General features: G+C 41.8%; 1 protein-coding gene across 1 annotated transcript in view; it reads left to right on the top strand.

Annotated features, from left to right (window-relative positions):
- RBFOX1 (RNA binding fox-1 homolog 1) overlaps nt 1-16,961 on the top strand; it is a 1,071,989-nt gene that overhangs the window by 247,965 nt on the left and 807,063 nt on the right. The window contains exon 3 of the mRNA XM_056503454.1: nt 5,267-5,299. Coding sequence (XP_056359429.1) covers nt 5,267-5,299 — 33 coding nt within the window. The remainder of the gene's footprint in view (nt 1-5,266; nt 5,300-16,961) is intronic.

The raw sequence follows: 16,961 nt of genomic DNA, 5'->3' as shown, positions 1-16,961 counted from the left end.
GAAGGGGAAAAGATATTAAATGTTAAAACTATTTTTTTGGTTTTTTTGGGTTTGTTGATTTGTTTTTTTTTAATATATAGTTTTTAGATTGATGTGAAAAGGTGAAAATAATTAAGAAAATGCCTTTTCTAGAAAAATCAGTGACAGAAAAAGGGCTTCACACGTGGGTGAAATGGGAGAGTTCAGTGAAATGATCACTCCCCTTCAGGCACAGGATAGATGAGAATCCTGGCTCCAAACACACACCTTTCAATTCTTCCTGTGTTTGCTTTTGCCTTTGAACTTTGACACAGAGAATTTCCTGTACTTTTAATACAAAACTGATATTAAATGAGCTGTCCAGTCTCATGTTTGAGGAGCTTTATTCGTTCAAGAAAGTTTCCTTTATTTCTTGCTGGTAAGGTGATGTCTTGAGATCTGTAACAAATAGCAGCTCTTTGTTTCCTGGTTTAGAATGGCAAATATTTTCCTCTGTTCATTCTGGAGAGAGGAATTATGGATGCATGCACCTTGAGATAAACCTTTCTAAATGCTAAAAGCAGTAAATATAGTTTAAAAGACTCTCCTTTTTTTGCAGTGTTATCAGCATGTCTATGTTTTTGTCAGTATTTGCAGGATTCCTCACATAGAATGGGAAGTTCTGCATTGAGTACAACTTCCAGGAATAGCAAAAAAAAGCCATTTTTAAAGATGTTTTCTGTCAGTCTAGCTTGTAGCACAGGAAGGATAAATTGCATCTTGCTTGGGAAAGTGACATAAACCCAGGTTTTGTTATGTCACAGAGGGATTATGGTGAGAGAGACAAGGATCCCTCACCTGAGCCATAATTCCTCCTGGTGAAATTGCTGTGGTTTTAACTGGGGCATAAAATGTCATGGGGGAGCAGCAGGAGAGGGAGAATGATCACCCCTCACATGTTGAGTCAGTGAGCTGGGGGTCTCTGAATTCTCCAGAGAGAAATCAGAGTGCAGGGATTGAACTAAAGCCTTTGGATGGACTGAAGTGTGTTAAGCCACTCACACATAAAGCAGAGGTTTAAGTGTAAGTTTAAGTTTTAGGATAAGTGAGTCAGTCAGTTTTAGTGTGAGCTCTGATGCTTTTAGAAAGTGAAAGGTTTAGATGCCAGAGTAGCAGTGTGAGTTCTAGTGAAGGTTGAAAAACATGCTGATGTTTTCAGTGGAGGCTCCAGGACCATGGAAGGTTGCAGACAGTGTTTAGATATAACAGAGCTCTAGTAAGAATATTGCTTACATTTTTCAGATAGAACAAGATAGGTTGTATGCATAGTCTGTACTTAACCTGGAGTGCTCAGAAACTGGAATTCTGACAGGTGAAGGAGTGGTGCTCTGAGTTTGTGTCTGAGCTTGTTGGGAAGATTCTATATAAGAGTTTGTATTGGGGAGAGTTGGTGCTTCTTGCCATTTGCTTTTTGCCATTGCTTTTCTGCTTGCCTTTTGAGACTGATGTGCTTTGTAATAAATAACACTTTCAGCAGCTATTAGCTGCTTGCTCATTTAAGATAGCCTGACAAAGCTGGTGCCCAGAGCTCTGGAGGTTCCTAACCTCACCCTCACAGAAATGGTGGGGCAGAGCAGTGTGTGGGAGCCCAGAGTGTTCCTCTGGCTTCCCTGGGAGGTTTAAGACCCCCCTGGCGGGGTCCCCAAAGACCCTCTAATGAGACCCAGGTGTCTCAGGGGCTGGATTGAGCTCCTTGGAACAATTTGCCAACATTGAGAGAAGAAATGCAAGCTGCAAAAATAAATAGAGTGTAAATTAGGCTGTTAGAATGTAGAATTAGCAGATTTCTAGAATGTTTGTGATAAGGGACACGTGGCCAAGATGGAGAATTGGGGGTGTGGATTCCTCTTCCTCCTTCTTCTCCGTGTCATCCATGCTGGGTGACACGCTGGCACTCCTAGATTGGATGGGGGCAGAGCTGGACAGTTTACCAAAGTTGTATTGTATTGGAAAAGAATTGTAAATACCTAGTAGGTAATTTAGAGTATAAAAGATCAGTCCTGCCTCTGCCAGGCAGATTCTGCCCTGGACGTCTGGCGAGCAGAGCGCTGTTCATGGACAAAGCATTCCTGAGATAAGGAACAATAAACAGCCATGAAAACCTCTAAGAACAGCTGCTGCAGTCTCTCATTGATGGGCATGGAAAGAGCTGGTTCCAGAGCACCTGCATGTCCTCCAGAGTGATCTCAGGGCTGAGGAGACACCTCGGGATGTGGCACAGTGGTTATTGCAAAGGGAAATGAGATGAGCTAAGGATGGCACACCTGCAGCCAGTGCTCCTCTCTGCCCACTCCCCCCTGTGCACCCCCAGCACAATCAGCACAGCACATCCCCGGGACTCCCAGCCAGGACTGCCTGCCGAGGGGGGCACGCCTTGCTTGGTGGCTTGGCTGCAGATCCCAGCTCTGCTCGAGGAGCTTGAGAGCCGGCAGTGCCTTCTCAGAGGATTTAATTGAGTGATCACCCTGTGGCACACAGACACTGCCTCAACAGCAAAGGATGGCTGGAACTGCAATTCTCTGCCATGGCCATCACGCTGCTCCCACGTCTTCATTCTCTGCTCCTCAAACCTGACAGGAGATGCAGCTGCTGGGCTAGAAATTACAAGTTTCAGGAACGGGGGGCAGGAGTGAGGGGGAGGAGGAATCAGTCAGACAAATAGAATGATAATTCACTGCACTAAGACAGAAACTAAAATAAAAACCACTGTAAAACTTAGATAATTGTCAGGTCTCCACAGACTAACAACAGGCAGCCCATTAATTTTATGAGTGTTATTTGACCCGTAATATTAAATTAATGTATTTTACTGTTTATTAACTAAACATTAGCTTGAGGAATGGCATTTTTATAAGTAGAAGCACTCCATCTTTGTCAGGGTGTGTCCATGCCCCTGTGCCCAGGCTGGGTGCAGATGTTCTCCCAGCTGTGTGGCTCAGGCTGCTGCAGCATTCCAGCAGGAAAACTCTGGTGTGACAGCCTGGCAGCCTGACCTGCTGCACCAGGGTCAGCTGCACTGCCCAACACAGAGCTCCTCTCAGCAGTGGAACTCTGTTATTTGTCATTTCCTTTGATAATTTTTCATTGGTATGCTTGGCCTAAGAATGTGCTAATGGAATTTGATAAAAATGTAAAGCTGGGAGGAATTGCTAACACGGAGCTGGGTGTGATATCCAGGAAGAGATGGATGGGCTTGCAGACCAAAATAAAAGTGAATTAATGTTAGCAATACCAAGGAAAAGGTCATGCTTCTAGGAACTAACTGGAATTCAACTGCTGAGCAGGGATTTATCAGACAATAACTTGGAGAAGAAAGATAGGGATATAATATGTCCAGTGGTCCAGCTGAGCACTGGGTGACTGTGAAGCACCAGGAAGGTACAAAAATGTAAAAGAGAAATACAGTCTTTGGACATGAAAGGTGAATTATTAAAAGAGAAGAGCAATTGCCTTGCAAGGCATTAGTGAGCCCTGGCTGGAGCAGTCACATTGTTCAGTTCTATTCACATTGTTTGCAAACTGATAGAGGGAGAAGGTAGGCACCTTTGGCAGAGGGTTTAGAGCAGGATTTATGGCAGCTTCAGGAAGCTCCACTCCAAATTCCAGTCTTTTAAGACAGGTTTTTGGTATATCCTCTACAATATGTGCTTTTAGTTGCCTCCAAGAAAGTTGTAATTAAATTAATGTGTGTAATTAATTGATGAATTAATAGAGTGTAACTCTATGAGTCTATAATAGAAAGACCTTTTTGGGAGGGGACACTACCAGTGACCAAAGGGAATGCCAGCAGGGAATGGATGGAATGGCTTTTTATGTGGTTCATTTTGGAAAGGAAAAGTAACTGCTAACACTAAAAAATATTGATGAAGAGGAATAACAACAGCAACAACAAAAGAAAGTGTTAGGCTGTTTGTAAATAAATAGAATTTAAATAAGTTCAGTTCTGCTTGTGTGAGAGAAATTCTTGAACAGCTTCCAAAATCCCATTAGTGATAAAGGTACACATTTCAAATAGAGCTGAACCTGGGTTTGAATCAGGTTAAATTAAATAACTGTTTGTGATTGCAGGCACCGTGTTTAATGTGACAGGAGCTCATTCCCATCCCTGAATTCCTTTGGAATAAGTTTTTGATGGATCCACAGATGTCTCCCACTGAAGAGCAGCTCTGCACACAAATTGTCTCCTTGGCTGTGCTGTTCAGGCTGAGCTCTGTTCAGTGAGCACTGTGCTCTCCCCCTTCCCCCAGCCAGGTCATGGCTGGGCACTCCTCCTCCTGCTCCTGGGGCTTGGGAGAACTGCTGATGTCCTTTAGAGGTGATGATTAACACCAACATAAAGGAAGATCTATTCTCCTGGAGACAGAATTATAGCTAGGTGTCAGTCTGGAATTTGTGAGGAGACTGTTAAGGGCTTTTCAACCTAGTACAGTGGTGGCAATGTTGTGACATAAAGTTCTAACAAAGATTTTTGTCTTACAAACATGGTTTAACAGCCTTCAGAGTCTAATATAAGTTTATTAATTCATGTCTGTTGCTTGACCTATAACAATGTATATGTGTCTTAAAATGTTTAAGTTGCTTTAATATAAGAGATTAATTTCTCTGTAGTGGATTTTGTGCAGTTTTTCATAGCAGTTGACTTTGTATCTCCCTGGTGTTAGACACTGACCTTAACTGAGCTCAGTGCAACCCTTGGGTGGCAGAGAACTGGCTGATGTTTGCTTCAGGGCAGCTTTGGTGGCTGCAGGTCAGCACTGGGGCTCCCAGGTGGCCAAACCCTGGACACCTGTGCCCAGCAGACTGTCCCCAGTGAGAAGGATCTGGCACAACTTTGTCACACTCCACATGGAGTGTGTTCTTCAGACTGTGGTGCTTCCACCGTGTGGAACTGAACCTGTTTCAGAGTGTGTCCTGGGAATTGTGTCTGGGTTGGAAAGCTTGTAGTTGCATTGCTCATCACCAACAAATTCAAAATTAGTAAAAATAGAAACATATTTTCTCAGCTTTCTTTTACTGTATTTCCTGGATTTTTACCCAATATTCCTGAATTTTACTGTTTTAATATATGCCTGTTTTATCCCCTTCTGACGTGCACGAGAGGTGAATATTCTCAGTGTGAAAGACAGTTCTCTTCAGTCCTGTTCCCTCAAGCCATAACAACCAATTGATGTCAGTTACCTCAAAAGCCAATTAATCCCCCTCCTGTTTTGTTGGATCAATACTAATGCATTTCTCCTGTAATTTTCAGGTTTTGACAACGCTGGATGCCAGCAAAGCTGAGGTAGGAAATTCTGCCTTATACTGTTGGAATGTTAAATAGCTGTCTGTGCTTCTGACAGAGGGGCCAGCTTGCTTACAATTTTGGGGTGAAAGTTGAAGTTACTCTGGGATGGCATTTGTGCTTAATGAGCCAATCTTTGGAAATCTGGTCACGGCAGAACTATTATTTAAGCCCATAAAGCCCTTCTAGGAAGGTTTGCCATCGTGCAGGTCTTTGTGAAGGTTTCCATGGCATCAAAAGCACACAGTTCAGAGCCTTGTGTGGTGTGTGGTTTATTTCCCACCCCAGAAGGTGCAAGCTGACCCTGCCCTGTGCATTTTTCTCCTTTGCTCCTCAGCCAAGGTCTGTACCTGCTCCAAGGTGGTTCTGGGGGGCTGGCACATGTTCTGCCCACCTCCACATCTGGTTTGCCTCACTCTTGCTGTACCATGTGCCATGAGCTGCTTGAAGAGACTGGGGCATGAAAGAGCAGCTGGATTTTGTGCTGGGCTGGGCTCCCACTGAATTCTGGAGTGCCACTGGCAGTGTTGCACATTAAGTGCTGATATTGCTGCGGGTTAGCTTGATCCTTTTGGGCTCACTTTTATTTTGTCAGCTTTCCTCTTGGTGTGTGAGTATTTCTTAATGGTCTGAAGGTGTTCTTAGGGGTGAAAACATCCTGATTATTGGAGTGTGTTTTGAATAACTGACTGCTGAAGCAGAAGTGGCAATCCTGTGTGAGCACAAAGGTGCTCAATGCCACTTCTGGACACTGCTGAACAACCCACTGCACTCCTAATAAGTGGCAGATATTTTAATTTGGTGCACAGTTCCTGAGTCATTTATTTGTAATGTCAGTTGGAGCTCAGAGTGTTCCTCTGTGGAACCCTTCTCAGGCTCACAGCAGGGAACTTGTGATGTGCTCCAAAGCTAATGTTTAACTGTGACAAAATGTGTAGGTGACTCTAACTGCTGGAGTCAGATAAATTTTTAATATGAACCTTTGGTAAATTAAATTGCATTATTAAAGAGAATAGATAAACTGTGCTAGTTACTTTAAAGAACATGAGTTCACTTCCATACTGCAAAAGAATGAGATAGTTCATTTTTATTTAGATTCAGACTGTAATATCAGTGTTCAATTTTGCTGGTCTGATTCAATTGCATACTTGGCTTGTCTTAGGGAGTTTCAGGAGCAGGATTTGTATCTGCTTTTTCACTCTTGCACTATTCAAATGTTTAGTGCTATTCTATCAAGAGCCCTCTAATAGTAATTTTCAGTTTCTTGTTTCATAATGGGATTTTGGGGGCTGAGATTTGTCACTGTGTGGGTACTCCTATTGACTCTGCTGCCTTCTATGCAGTCTGTTTTCTTATTTATTTGTCACATGTTCTCATGTACTTTTTTCTCTTGTGTGTGTAAAAATCTAGGAATATTGCAAGTTTCTGCATTGGCCAGTTGAGTTGCTTTGTTTGTTAGTACTCTATTGATTTGAAAACCTTGAGTTAAGACATTTGGTTGTTTTTAAGAGCTCACCAGCTGACCTTTGTGCCCCAGCCCATGGACCTGCTGAATTTGTAGGCACAGATCTGTGGCTGGGGGCTGTTTCTCCCATTCCTGAACTCAGAAGGGTTGCCAAAGTTCCCCAATACAGGGCAAATCCTAATTGAAGGTAAAGGGTAATTAAATATTTTCATGAATTCAATATTAATGCTGTTTGGAAATAGTCTGAGTTGAGTGGAATAACTCACATAAAATAGCAAATAAGAGGGTAACAGGCATGCAGAGCTGGTTGATGAGTTTTCAGCTCTCTGGTGGAGTTTTGAGGCCCTACATAACTGTGGGGATGACAAGACACAGGACATTTCCTGTTTTGGGAATAGTGGCCCTGTGTTCAGCCTGACTTGGTTTGATTTTGCCTTGCCTTTGGGACTTCATGAACAGTTCTGAGAAAGAGCCAAGCCCAAATCCCCTGGTCCTGGTTTACCTGTGTCAGGCCTTGTCTCATTAGAGCTCCTCCACTGCTTGCTGCTGGAGTGCTTGTGTGGAATTTTTGAATCAAAAAGCAGAACGTTTGTTTTCTAAAATCTTTTGTCAGAGCCTCTACTTGGCTGCTCTTGAACTGCTGGTCTGAGTAGTCTTGAAATTTGTTTATTCCTTTTCCTCTGTTCTTAGGTGACACTGCTGTGTTCCCTTACTAAATTGTGTATGAAGTCTGGATAAAAACTTAGCATGTTTGTGCAGCTCTTGAATGTTTCAGGAAGATACAAACCAGCTGGGTTTTTTCTAAATGCTGGTTGCCACATGTCACTACAGAGACAAGAACATCTAGAGGAATCTGTCAAGTGATCCCAGGACCTTCCTTCCATCTTTTAACACAAAGGGACAACAAATAGTGACAGAGTCAAAGCTGTAGGCAGCAAAGCCTTCCAAAAATAATTGCCAAATCTGCCCACACCGTGCCTGCTAGGGTCATAGTCTTGTAAATGTGCAAGTTTGAGGCATGTTAAAAAGAATAACTTATGCATAGGTAGTCAAACACAAAGATTTTTATCACAGCTTACCCTGGTTTCTTGTTCAAACCCCTAACAGATTCTGTTAATACCATTACAAAATGGGCTTGAGATCAGTCTCAAATACAGCTACACACTGTAGCAATTCCCATAACACACAATAAAATAACTTTTCATGTAATCTGCTGGAACAACAGTTTGAGGAATGCCTTTTTCCCATTGTGTTAATTTTATCTATTACAGGTACATGGCATCTAGGCCTCTTATTGTTTTTTGCATGTACATTTTTCCCCATGAAAAGATGTCTCATTCAGAAGCTATTTGACTTTCCAGAGCGTTCTTCTTTCTAATTAGCAGTGAGAATAAATGGTCTTTATGTTAGGCAAAGCATAATTTCTTTTCCTTTTTCTGCAACGAATGGTGTTGCCAAAATAGAACAGAGAAAGCTTGTTGTGATTCCTCTTTTCCTGTGCAATATTTGAATAAATGATACAGTGAAGTTCAAGGCCTTCTTGTGAGAAGTGAGAGGTCATGCCTGATTGAAATACAAGTTCAGCATAACTGTGTGTTAGCTCTCTGCCTGCTTTAATGGGAGGAATGTCAAGGCAGCCTATTTTTTACTCTCATAAAGGAAAGGGTGCCAATATGTCTCAATAAAATGCAATCAAAATCAGCTCAAAGCCCAAGGAGGTTATTAAATCAGAGTTTACAGGAAAACTCAGAATAGTAAGGAGAATATGGCTGTAATGGCAGCAAAAGTGTGACTGGCTGATACAATGATCCACCAGGCCCTTGATTATCAGGAAATGTCACTGTTCAGCCCCCACATCCCTGACGTGGAGGGAATGGGTCAGGTCTTGGTTTGCAGGACAGGTGTCTGCTAAGAAAGGCAGGAGCTTTTCCTTGAAATGGAGAATGTAAACCTCCTCTCCAAATTATTATAATTTTTGAAATTAAGGGGCTCTCAGGCAAAAATATGGAAATAGGAATAACAGTTCTTTACTAGGAAAATTCAAATAGAAATGCAGTATTACACAGAACAATCCCAAACCCTGCCAGAGTCAGAATCCAAGCTGACACAGTCAGTCAGTCAGGGTGTTGGCACAGTCCCATTCAATGGTGGCTGCATCCTCCTGCAGGGGCAGATGTGGTTCAGCTGGAGCAGTGCTCCTGGAGAAGGTGCAGTTTCCTCTGGAGCTCCAGGGATGATGTGGAAAGGTCTGGCTTTCCTCTGGAATCCAGTGGCAAAGGCTGCTCTGGTGTTCCAAATGTCAGTTTTGATCTGGGTAGGAAAGGCTTGGCTGCTCCCCTGGCTGGAGCATCTCCCAGTGGGATGATGGAATTTTATCAGTCATGCCCTGGGACTCAGTGGCCATGAACAGGAGATATCTCCTGGAGGGAGGATGGGCTGTGGGAAGATAAAGATGATTGCCCAGCTGGTTTAAAGATGGCCCATGAGCAGAGGATATCTCCCATGGAGATCAGGGTCACTGCCCCACCTGGTTTCAGCAGATTTTGATAGAATACACATTGCTGGTCACATCCTGTATTGTAATCTAAGACACCTGGGGAGTGGTGTTGTTCAGAAAAGGCCAGCACATGGAATCCCTTCATCCCTGGGTGGAGTGGAGAGAGGAGAATCCTCTGACAGGACAGGCAATTTTGCTGGTTTTTTTTATTTGTAAAATGTGCATGAATAGCAGGAAATGTGTTTGCATGAGCTCTGAGTGACACACCTGCAAGGTGTCCGTGGCAGATGGGGTGAGAGAGCCACCATGGAGGGTGGTGTGGGGGTTGTGCTGGCTGATCTCACTGTCTGCTTGCCTTGCACTGCTCCTGGGGGCCCAGGTGCAATCCCAGCCCGTCAGGCTGTGCTGCACACTCTGCCCAGTGTCTGACACACTCTGGAGGTGATGCACAACACAGAGAGAAATGAAGGAATCTTGTGGTGAGGCAGCAGCAGAGCTGGGTCTCACTGCCAGCAGGACCACACTGCTCTGCTGCCTGCTCCTGATGCCAAGGTGAACTCACTCCTTTTGGGAAAGGAGACAGAGAGGTGTGTGTGTGTAAACAGACAGCAGAGCTCGCTCAGGAAATTTGCCTTTACCAGTATTGTTCTACTGTGGCTGGTTTGATGGTTTGCAGCACGCTCTGTTCCTGCTAGACTTATAATTCTTTCTGCTAGCTCATGAGGAATTTTTAAATCCTGTTGGCTGCCTGATTGATTTCTATGGGAAAACTATGATATCAGTGGGAACTTTATCTGGGGAAAGATGAATGCTTGGTTGGATGCTGTCAGGGTAAATTGCAGGTGCTGTATGAAAACCCCACGGGGATGAAAACGTCGCTCAGCCTCCCTCCACTCCCTGCCCTACTTTATTCTCAACATGCAAGGGCCTCGTGTGCCAGCACTGCAGGGGACGTGTGTGCTCAGGACAGGAGACGTTTCCATTCCTATTTTCAGGCTGTTTTTCAGGATGGGTGAGTGGATCACAGCTTCTCCCTGCTCGGATGCATCAACACTTTGCATCAGCCACAGCGTTGGGTTGAAACTGTGCATTGTTAATCCTGTCCAGCCCTATATTCCCTCTTCCCTCCAAGTGGAATGAGGCATGGAGTGATCAATCATGATGACTAATAAAGAATTTGCCATTAGGGCTTTTTCAAATGTTCCTAACTTTAATGTATTTACAGCAAGAAAATATTTGTGATTTCAGAAAATGACATATATACAGGAGCATAGCATAAAGCTTTCCTTATAGTCATAATTTTGATTATTTTAAGTGGTTTAAAATCTCTGGAGTTTGTAGTGGGATTTCAGAATTTATCAAGAGAATAATTATTGCAGTAATTATTGCTTGGTCTGTTGAAATCTAGGTTTGGCTAAATCTCACTGTCACATATTGTATATAAATAGGTGCCAGTATTTTTTTGTTAAAAAGATAATTGCAACAATGCCATAATTCTGTATAATATAACTAAGATTATTTATAATTTCAAGGGTAAAATCAAGAATTATAAATGAAAAATATTTTTAGTTTTCAAGCTTTTAGAACTGACCCATTTTAACTGTGTAGAAATTGGGATTTTGATGTTGTGCCTTCAGTTATTTCCACTAAAAAGTATTTTTTAATCATGCAAACTGAGTAAGGGTCTGAAGTCCCAGTGAAAGGTGTCTCTGGGTAACTCAGTGTCACATCTAAATCCTGCTGAGCACCTTCTGTGTCTTCAGATCCCAAATAAACCCTTGATTGGCAGTGATGGGAGCTCCCAGCTGGAGCAATTATCCTGACAAGTTAATGTGGACAATCCAAACGTGGCAGGGAGGAAATTCATGGCAGTGTGTGCCTGGTGGGTGACCCTTGGATGTGCCTGGGGTGCAGCCCCCTCTGAACACATCAAATACCTGCCTCCATCAGGATTTGATGGATTCCCCTCCAACTTTTAGTACCAAAGGCAGAATCCTGACTTCCTATTACAGTTTTGAGCTTGAACCACATTAGAAACAAAGAGATGTCTAAGGAAAGACTACACAAAATGCACTGAAAGTTTTCATCCATTTTTAACTTGAGCATGAATTTCTAGGATTGTGCTCCTTCTGTCTGAAATCCTGTGCAGTCATTTTAAACTGTGCAGTGTGAGAGACAGTCTTGCTGTAGCTGCTACTGTAAAACCTAATTTGCTGCATAAAATATGAGAGCTACAGTGAAATATGAGCCTGGAGAGCAACTCTTTTGATCTTGAGTAGTCAAAAGGTTGGCATGTATAATGGTATGAAAATAAATGATGTCAAAACTGTAGGATATAATTTATGGTTTGGGGACTACTTTACTCATGGAAGCAGAAGCTTCTGCCACTGGAAAGCAAGTAGTTCAACAAAAGATAATGAATGGAAATTACAAACTTCCATAAACCTCCAGATAGATTGAATCCTGCAATAGATCAGTTTAGACACAAGCAGTTGTCTAATTTACTGATTATATATTATTAAATAGAGCATTTATAATATATATATATATGATTGGAACTTGAGCCTTCATTTTGTATTTCTTTAAATAAGTGTTAGGCTTTAATTGTCATCCAGTTTGGCAAGGACTTGGACACATAAATTACCTTTACTCTGTTCAAGTGACACAGGCTTTAGACTTGGGTATTTCTTCTTTAATATATATATATGGAAAATGGTCCATGAAATAATTCAGTTACCTCAGTTTGCTTCATTCAGAGTTGCACAACCTTCCCCAGTAAAGTCTCTATTTTTGCAAACAGTCTTTTAGCTGGGCTTGGGGTTTTGGGGGTTTGTTTGCTTGGTTCTGTTTTGGTTTGGTTTTTTAATTGTTTGTTTGGTTTGATTTGAAAATATTTTTCTTGTTTGTTTTGTTTTTTTGTGGAGGATTGTTTGTTTGGTTTTCATTGGCCACTATATTTTTTTTGAGGTGTGCTTTGTGGAGTTTCCATAGGCGTCTCTCTCATCCTTGCCTCACCCCAAGGCTGCCCAGGACAGGGTGGGACCCAAGGCTGGCTGAGCTGCTCCTGGAGGGAAAATGTTGTACCCACAGCTCCCCAGCCCTGATGTGGCTGCTTGGATTCCACCACTGAGCCTGAACCTGGAATTTCCCCCCAAGGATCTAAAGATTGCATCACCACCAGCAACCCCCCTGCCCAAATCTGACAGGATTCCTGGAGGCTTCTGAAGAAAATGAGATTTAATAATGACAGCTATGAACCACCCTGCACACATTTCTGTATGTGTATGCAGATAAACACACACATTTATTTTATGTGCACACGTCTCCATAATTTCAGTAAAGTGCACCAGGAATGTGCTGGGGACAGAAGTGAATATCAGCTTGTCTCACTTAAGGCTTGGTATTGACTTGGAAGTGCACTTTGTTTATTGATTCTGTTTCTTGCTTTCCTTCCACATCCTCTTGCTGAATGCTGTAAGTTTTCACTGCCTCTAGGAGAATCTGGATGAAGGTTTTAAAGGTGCTGTGTTAATCACACTTTCCTCAGTCCTCACTTGAGGATTTCAAGAGCATCACACTGTCACTGCTCTAGATGGGCAATATTGATCTTGATGATTAAATTAGCCAAAGGAAACTTGATTTCTGAGGGAAAACTTAATATTCTCAAAGCCCAAATGTCTCCTAAATATTTATAGGTTACGAAAGTTGATCAAATACCTTTGTTCTCTGATTATTACAGTGAGCAGCAGCACTTAGTTCAGATTGCCATTTCAGTGATGTGATGCAGTATTATATAAATTCCTGTGTATGTGTTTTCAATCATGTGAATATGCAGAGGTAACTTTTTTCTTCTATCTTGGCAAGGCAGGGAGATAAATAGGTGAAAATGTGTATGTGTTTAAGCAATAAAGTTGGTTTAATGGTTCTTGGGGAAAAAATTCCTGTGGTACACAGAGTAGTGACTTGATTGAACAGGACAGAATCATGCAGTTCAATTAATGTGCAAATATGTGTTCACTGAACTTTCATTCCATTTATCACATGGACATGGAAATAGGGTCATTTTTTATCTCTGTATTATGTATATGACATCTTAGTTTGCTTCTTGCATGCTGCTATGGGGAAAATAGCAATGTGGCACACCACAGGCAAAAAGAATTGGAGATAAATTCCTCAGCTGCCACAAACATATTTAAGTAGATCTTTGTTTGAAGATAAATCTCTTCCTCCTGCAAGGGCTAACATTCAGAAGGCCTTTGCATGCTCTTCCTATTAAAATTGGATGTATTCCTTGCTGTGTGCTGGGAAAAATCATGGGCAGCAATTGTCATGTTTATGAAGCACGTCGTTAACAAAAGTGTACTTACAGAAAAACATCAAAAGGAAGTTTCAGCTGAAAATACATTAATATTCACCACTGGCTGTTCAAAATAAGGAGACAGATATTTCAAAGTAACTTCTTTCTGATTCTTATCCAGGTTTCCTTCCATCCTCAGGCCTAGTGAAATTTGTTTGGGGACTGTTCCCTGTCCTTTGACTAATTATCAGGTTAGCAGGAGCACAGGTGGTTACTCAGTTCATACACTGAAAACCTTTACTGGAAATTCTGTTAGTAGAAAGTAGAGTGAATAAACTCCTGCCTTTTATTTTATTTCTCTAATTGGCGAAAAAAAAAAGTTTTCTCTTGATATGGAACAAAAATGATTTACAGCAGCAAGGGCAAAAGATGAAATTTCACAACTACAATGTAAATTAATGTGATAAAAATTCCTTTAAGAGCCTGTAAGAACACCAAAAGGTGCTTAACAATTTCATTGCTCTGTTTCACTGAGAGTGAAGTAAAGAGCTTTTGGCTGACATGGGCAGCTGTAAAAAATTGAAGACCAGCTGAATTCCACATGGAATTGTAGCATTTGCAGGCAAGGTTTGTAACCTTTAAACAAAGCACAGCCAAATTCTCTGCCATGGAAATTGGCAGAGCTTCAGAAACTTTAATGGAGCTGGGCCTCAATGGAAATGTGCCAGCTCTGAGGGCAGTGAACGTGGTCTCAGTTTAGGTAGGAGGTGGCAGAAGCTGAGGGAGAGAAAGAGGAGTTTAAATTGGTAATTATCAGTCCCACAGGTCACTTTTAAATAGAAAAAGGTCTCAGCCTGGGAGCTGCAGTGTCTGGTCAAAACCAGATATCTTTCCATCTTATAGTTCAACAGTTTTAATTTATATTGAAAATGCAGAGAAGACTGGATTTCTTATTAATTAAACCTTGTGCAGCTGCTTAACATTGTGCCCAAAATGGGCAGAAGAGGTATTTTGGGACAAGTTTCTGAATGTAATCTGGGTAGTTTGGAGCAAAGCAACCTTAAGCTCCACAGCAGGGAAATGTTTCCATCAGTGCAAACACATTGATGCAGCACTTAGAGAGCATGAGGGGTTTTTGTTTAGGGCAAATAATGTGTATGTAAAAAATAGATGTTCATAGGTAACATCTATTCACAGAAAAAACAATGGTGAGCCAAGCAGCATTTTGGTTTGGTGTTCCACTAGGAAATTTTGGAAGGGTGCTGCTGCCCATTCCCATTGCACATTTAAAAAACAATCTTAGCAGCAACACTCACTGCAAAGGAAAATATCCAGAATTATGAGGGGGTGTTTGAGGGCAGTGTGTTTGGTTCATTCTTCTGACTGAAGTACTAAAATATTTTGCTCTCCCATTAATGTTTAAAGCCACCAAACGTGTTTCCTACCCTTCTCTAAAAACCCAGGGAGGGTTTGAGGCGATTTAAAACTGCAGAGAAATGTTCATGGTGCTGTAATAGAGGGAAAGCAGCATTGCTCTGTCTCCTGCTTTTCATAACCTGGTCCTGGGAAGGTGAACAGTACTGCCTGCACTGGTGTAGCTGCTTTTCTTCAGGGAAAAAGAAAAAAAAGAGAAAGGAGCTGCTGCCCAGCACTGCAAGGAGAAAATAAAGGATCAGGCTTGGGAGAGACTGTGGTGTGCTGGAGGGAAGTGGATGAGGAGTAATGGGTGAAACAGAGCCTTCCTCCTCAGTAAGGACAGCTTGGAAGAAGGATCAACAAGGCACAGCCAAAATATTTCCTTTCCTTGGATTTTTTCAGAGGTTGTGATTAAAACGTGTCTGTTGTAGGGGAAACCCCCCTTGGCTTTGGGAAAATCTGCATTTTCCACCTTAGGAAGCAGAGGCAGCCTGGGGTGTAAAGTGCATTATTAAGGCACCTTTTTCCCCAGCAGTTCCACATTTCTTTGCCATTGAAACATGATTTTAGTTTCTGGTTTGATAAAGAGTGTTCAATTTCATGTAGTCCAGAAGTGGTTTATTCACTTTATGATGAATTATTGGCATATGATGAATTATTTGCTGAATAAAGTGTTCTAACTAAAGGGCATTGTCTGTTGAATTGGGAGTTTAAGATTCTGGGGCTAGGCTAAAGCCTTCAGAATCATCTTTGCAGGGTTTCTATGACAGACTAACTCCCAGCAGTTGGTTTGAAAATTTCTCTCCTTGCTGTATCTCATTTCCTTCTTCCTTAGAGCCCTTTGTTCCCAAAGGACAAATGTTGTGAATCGTGTCCTGAGTAGAATTTGAAGATTTCAGAGTAGATCCAAACCATCTAGAGAAGCTCAAAGAGTTCAGTCTTTTAAATTTGATTACTTTTTTGTGCAGATATTGCATTCTTATACTTCAAACATAACAGGAGAATTTCTTTCCTGCTCTGGATTCAGTGGATGATTTTTGCTGTAGCTTCTCTGGGGAGGCAAAGCAGCTCCCAGCTGAGCAGCTCTCCACATTCAGCAGGACTTCTGGAAACATGGAACTGAAAACAGCATTGTGTTTGAGCTCCAGGTGATTTATTCTGACAAAGAACACAAGGGCATCTCCAGATAAACATGGATGATTACAAGCTGGTAAAGCCACCGGTTGTCAGGAGACCTGAATAATGCTCTAGGAGGAAATATCTGTGGTGTTTAATGAATTTTGAAGCGTCACTCCAAAACCTGTGTCACAAAACTGCATTTTAAATCAATACCAAGAGTGTGGTGAATTTATAGAATCAGTGCTCATGAGATGAGCTATGTTCATTAGTTTAGTTTGTCTTGCATGGGCTTCACTGGAAAATGCAGTTGAATACTGGTTGTACTTCTCAGAAGAAAAACCCAGGAGCAGGTTAAAGCCTAAACTTACATAAACAGCTGAACCCAACAGACAGACTAATTTAATCCTGTTTCTGCTAAGCTTTTAATAAATACTTTATGCATTGTAATATGGATTATATATTCAATTATGGTTCTGCTCAGGACAGTGTTTTAGGAAAGATCCTCCAGAATGAGAAGAGTTAATGGCAGTGACAAATATTCCTGAATGAGGCTGTAACTATCAGAAAATTTGGTTTATGGCTCTTTACTTAATACTTTAAATGCTAAATTATAGGAGCCATAGAGAGTAGTCAGATATGTCTTTTCTAATAATTATAAGAGCATTATGGCAGAGAGAATGTGAAAGTTTGGAAACAATCTGAGCCATGGATTCAGCAGGTGATGGGGTGTCCTTGTCACCCACAGCCAGTGTCTCTGCCATAAGCAGTAGGTGCCTTCACCTCAATTTCTAATTTCTACATCTAAAATATCTCTGGTCTCTTCATCTCCTGAGCAGGAATGATGATATGGAATATTGAATTATTTGGT

This window comes from Oenanthe melanoleuca, chromosome 14 (genome assembly GCF_029582105.1).
Source record: "Oenanthe melanoleuca isolate GR-GAL-2019-014 chromosome 14, OMel1.0, whole genome shotgun sequence".
In the NCBI taxonomy this organism is placed as follows: Eukaryota; Metazoa; Chordata; class Aves; order Passeriformes; family Muscicapidae; genus Oenanthe; species Oenanthe melanoleuca.
Note: the sequence above shows the minus strand (reverse complement) of the source record. Positions and strands in the feature narration are given on the sequence as shown.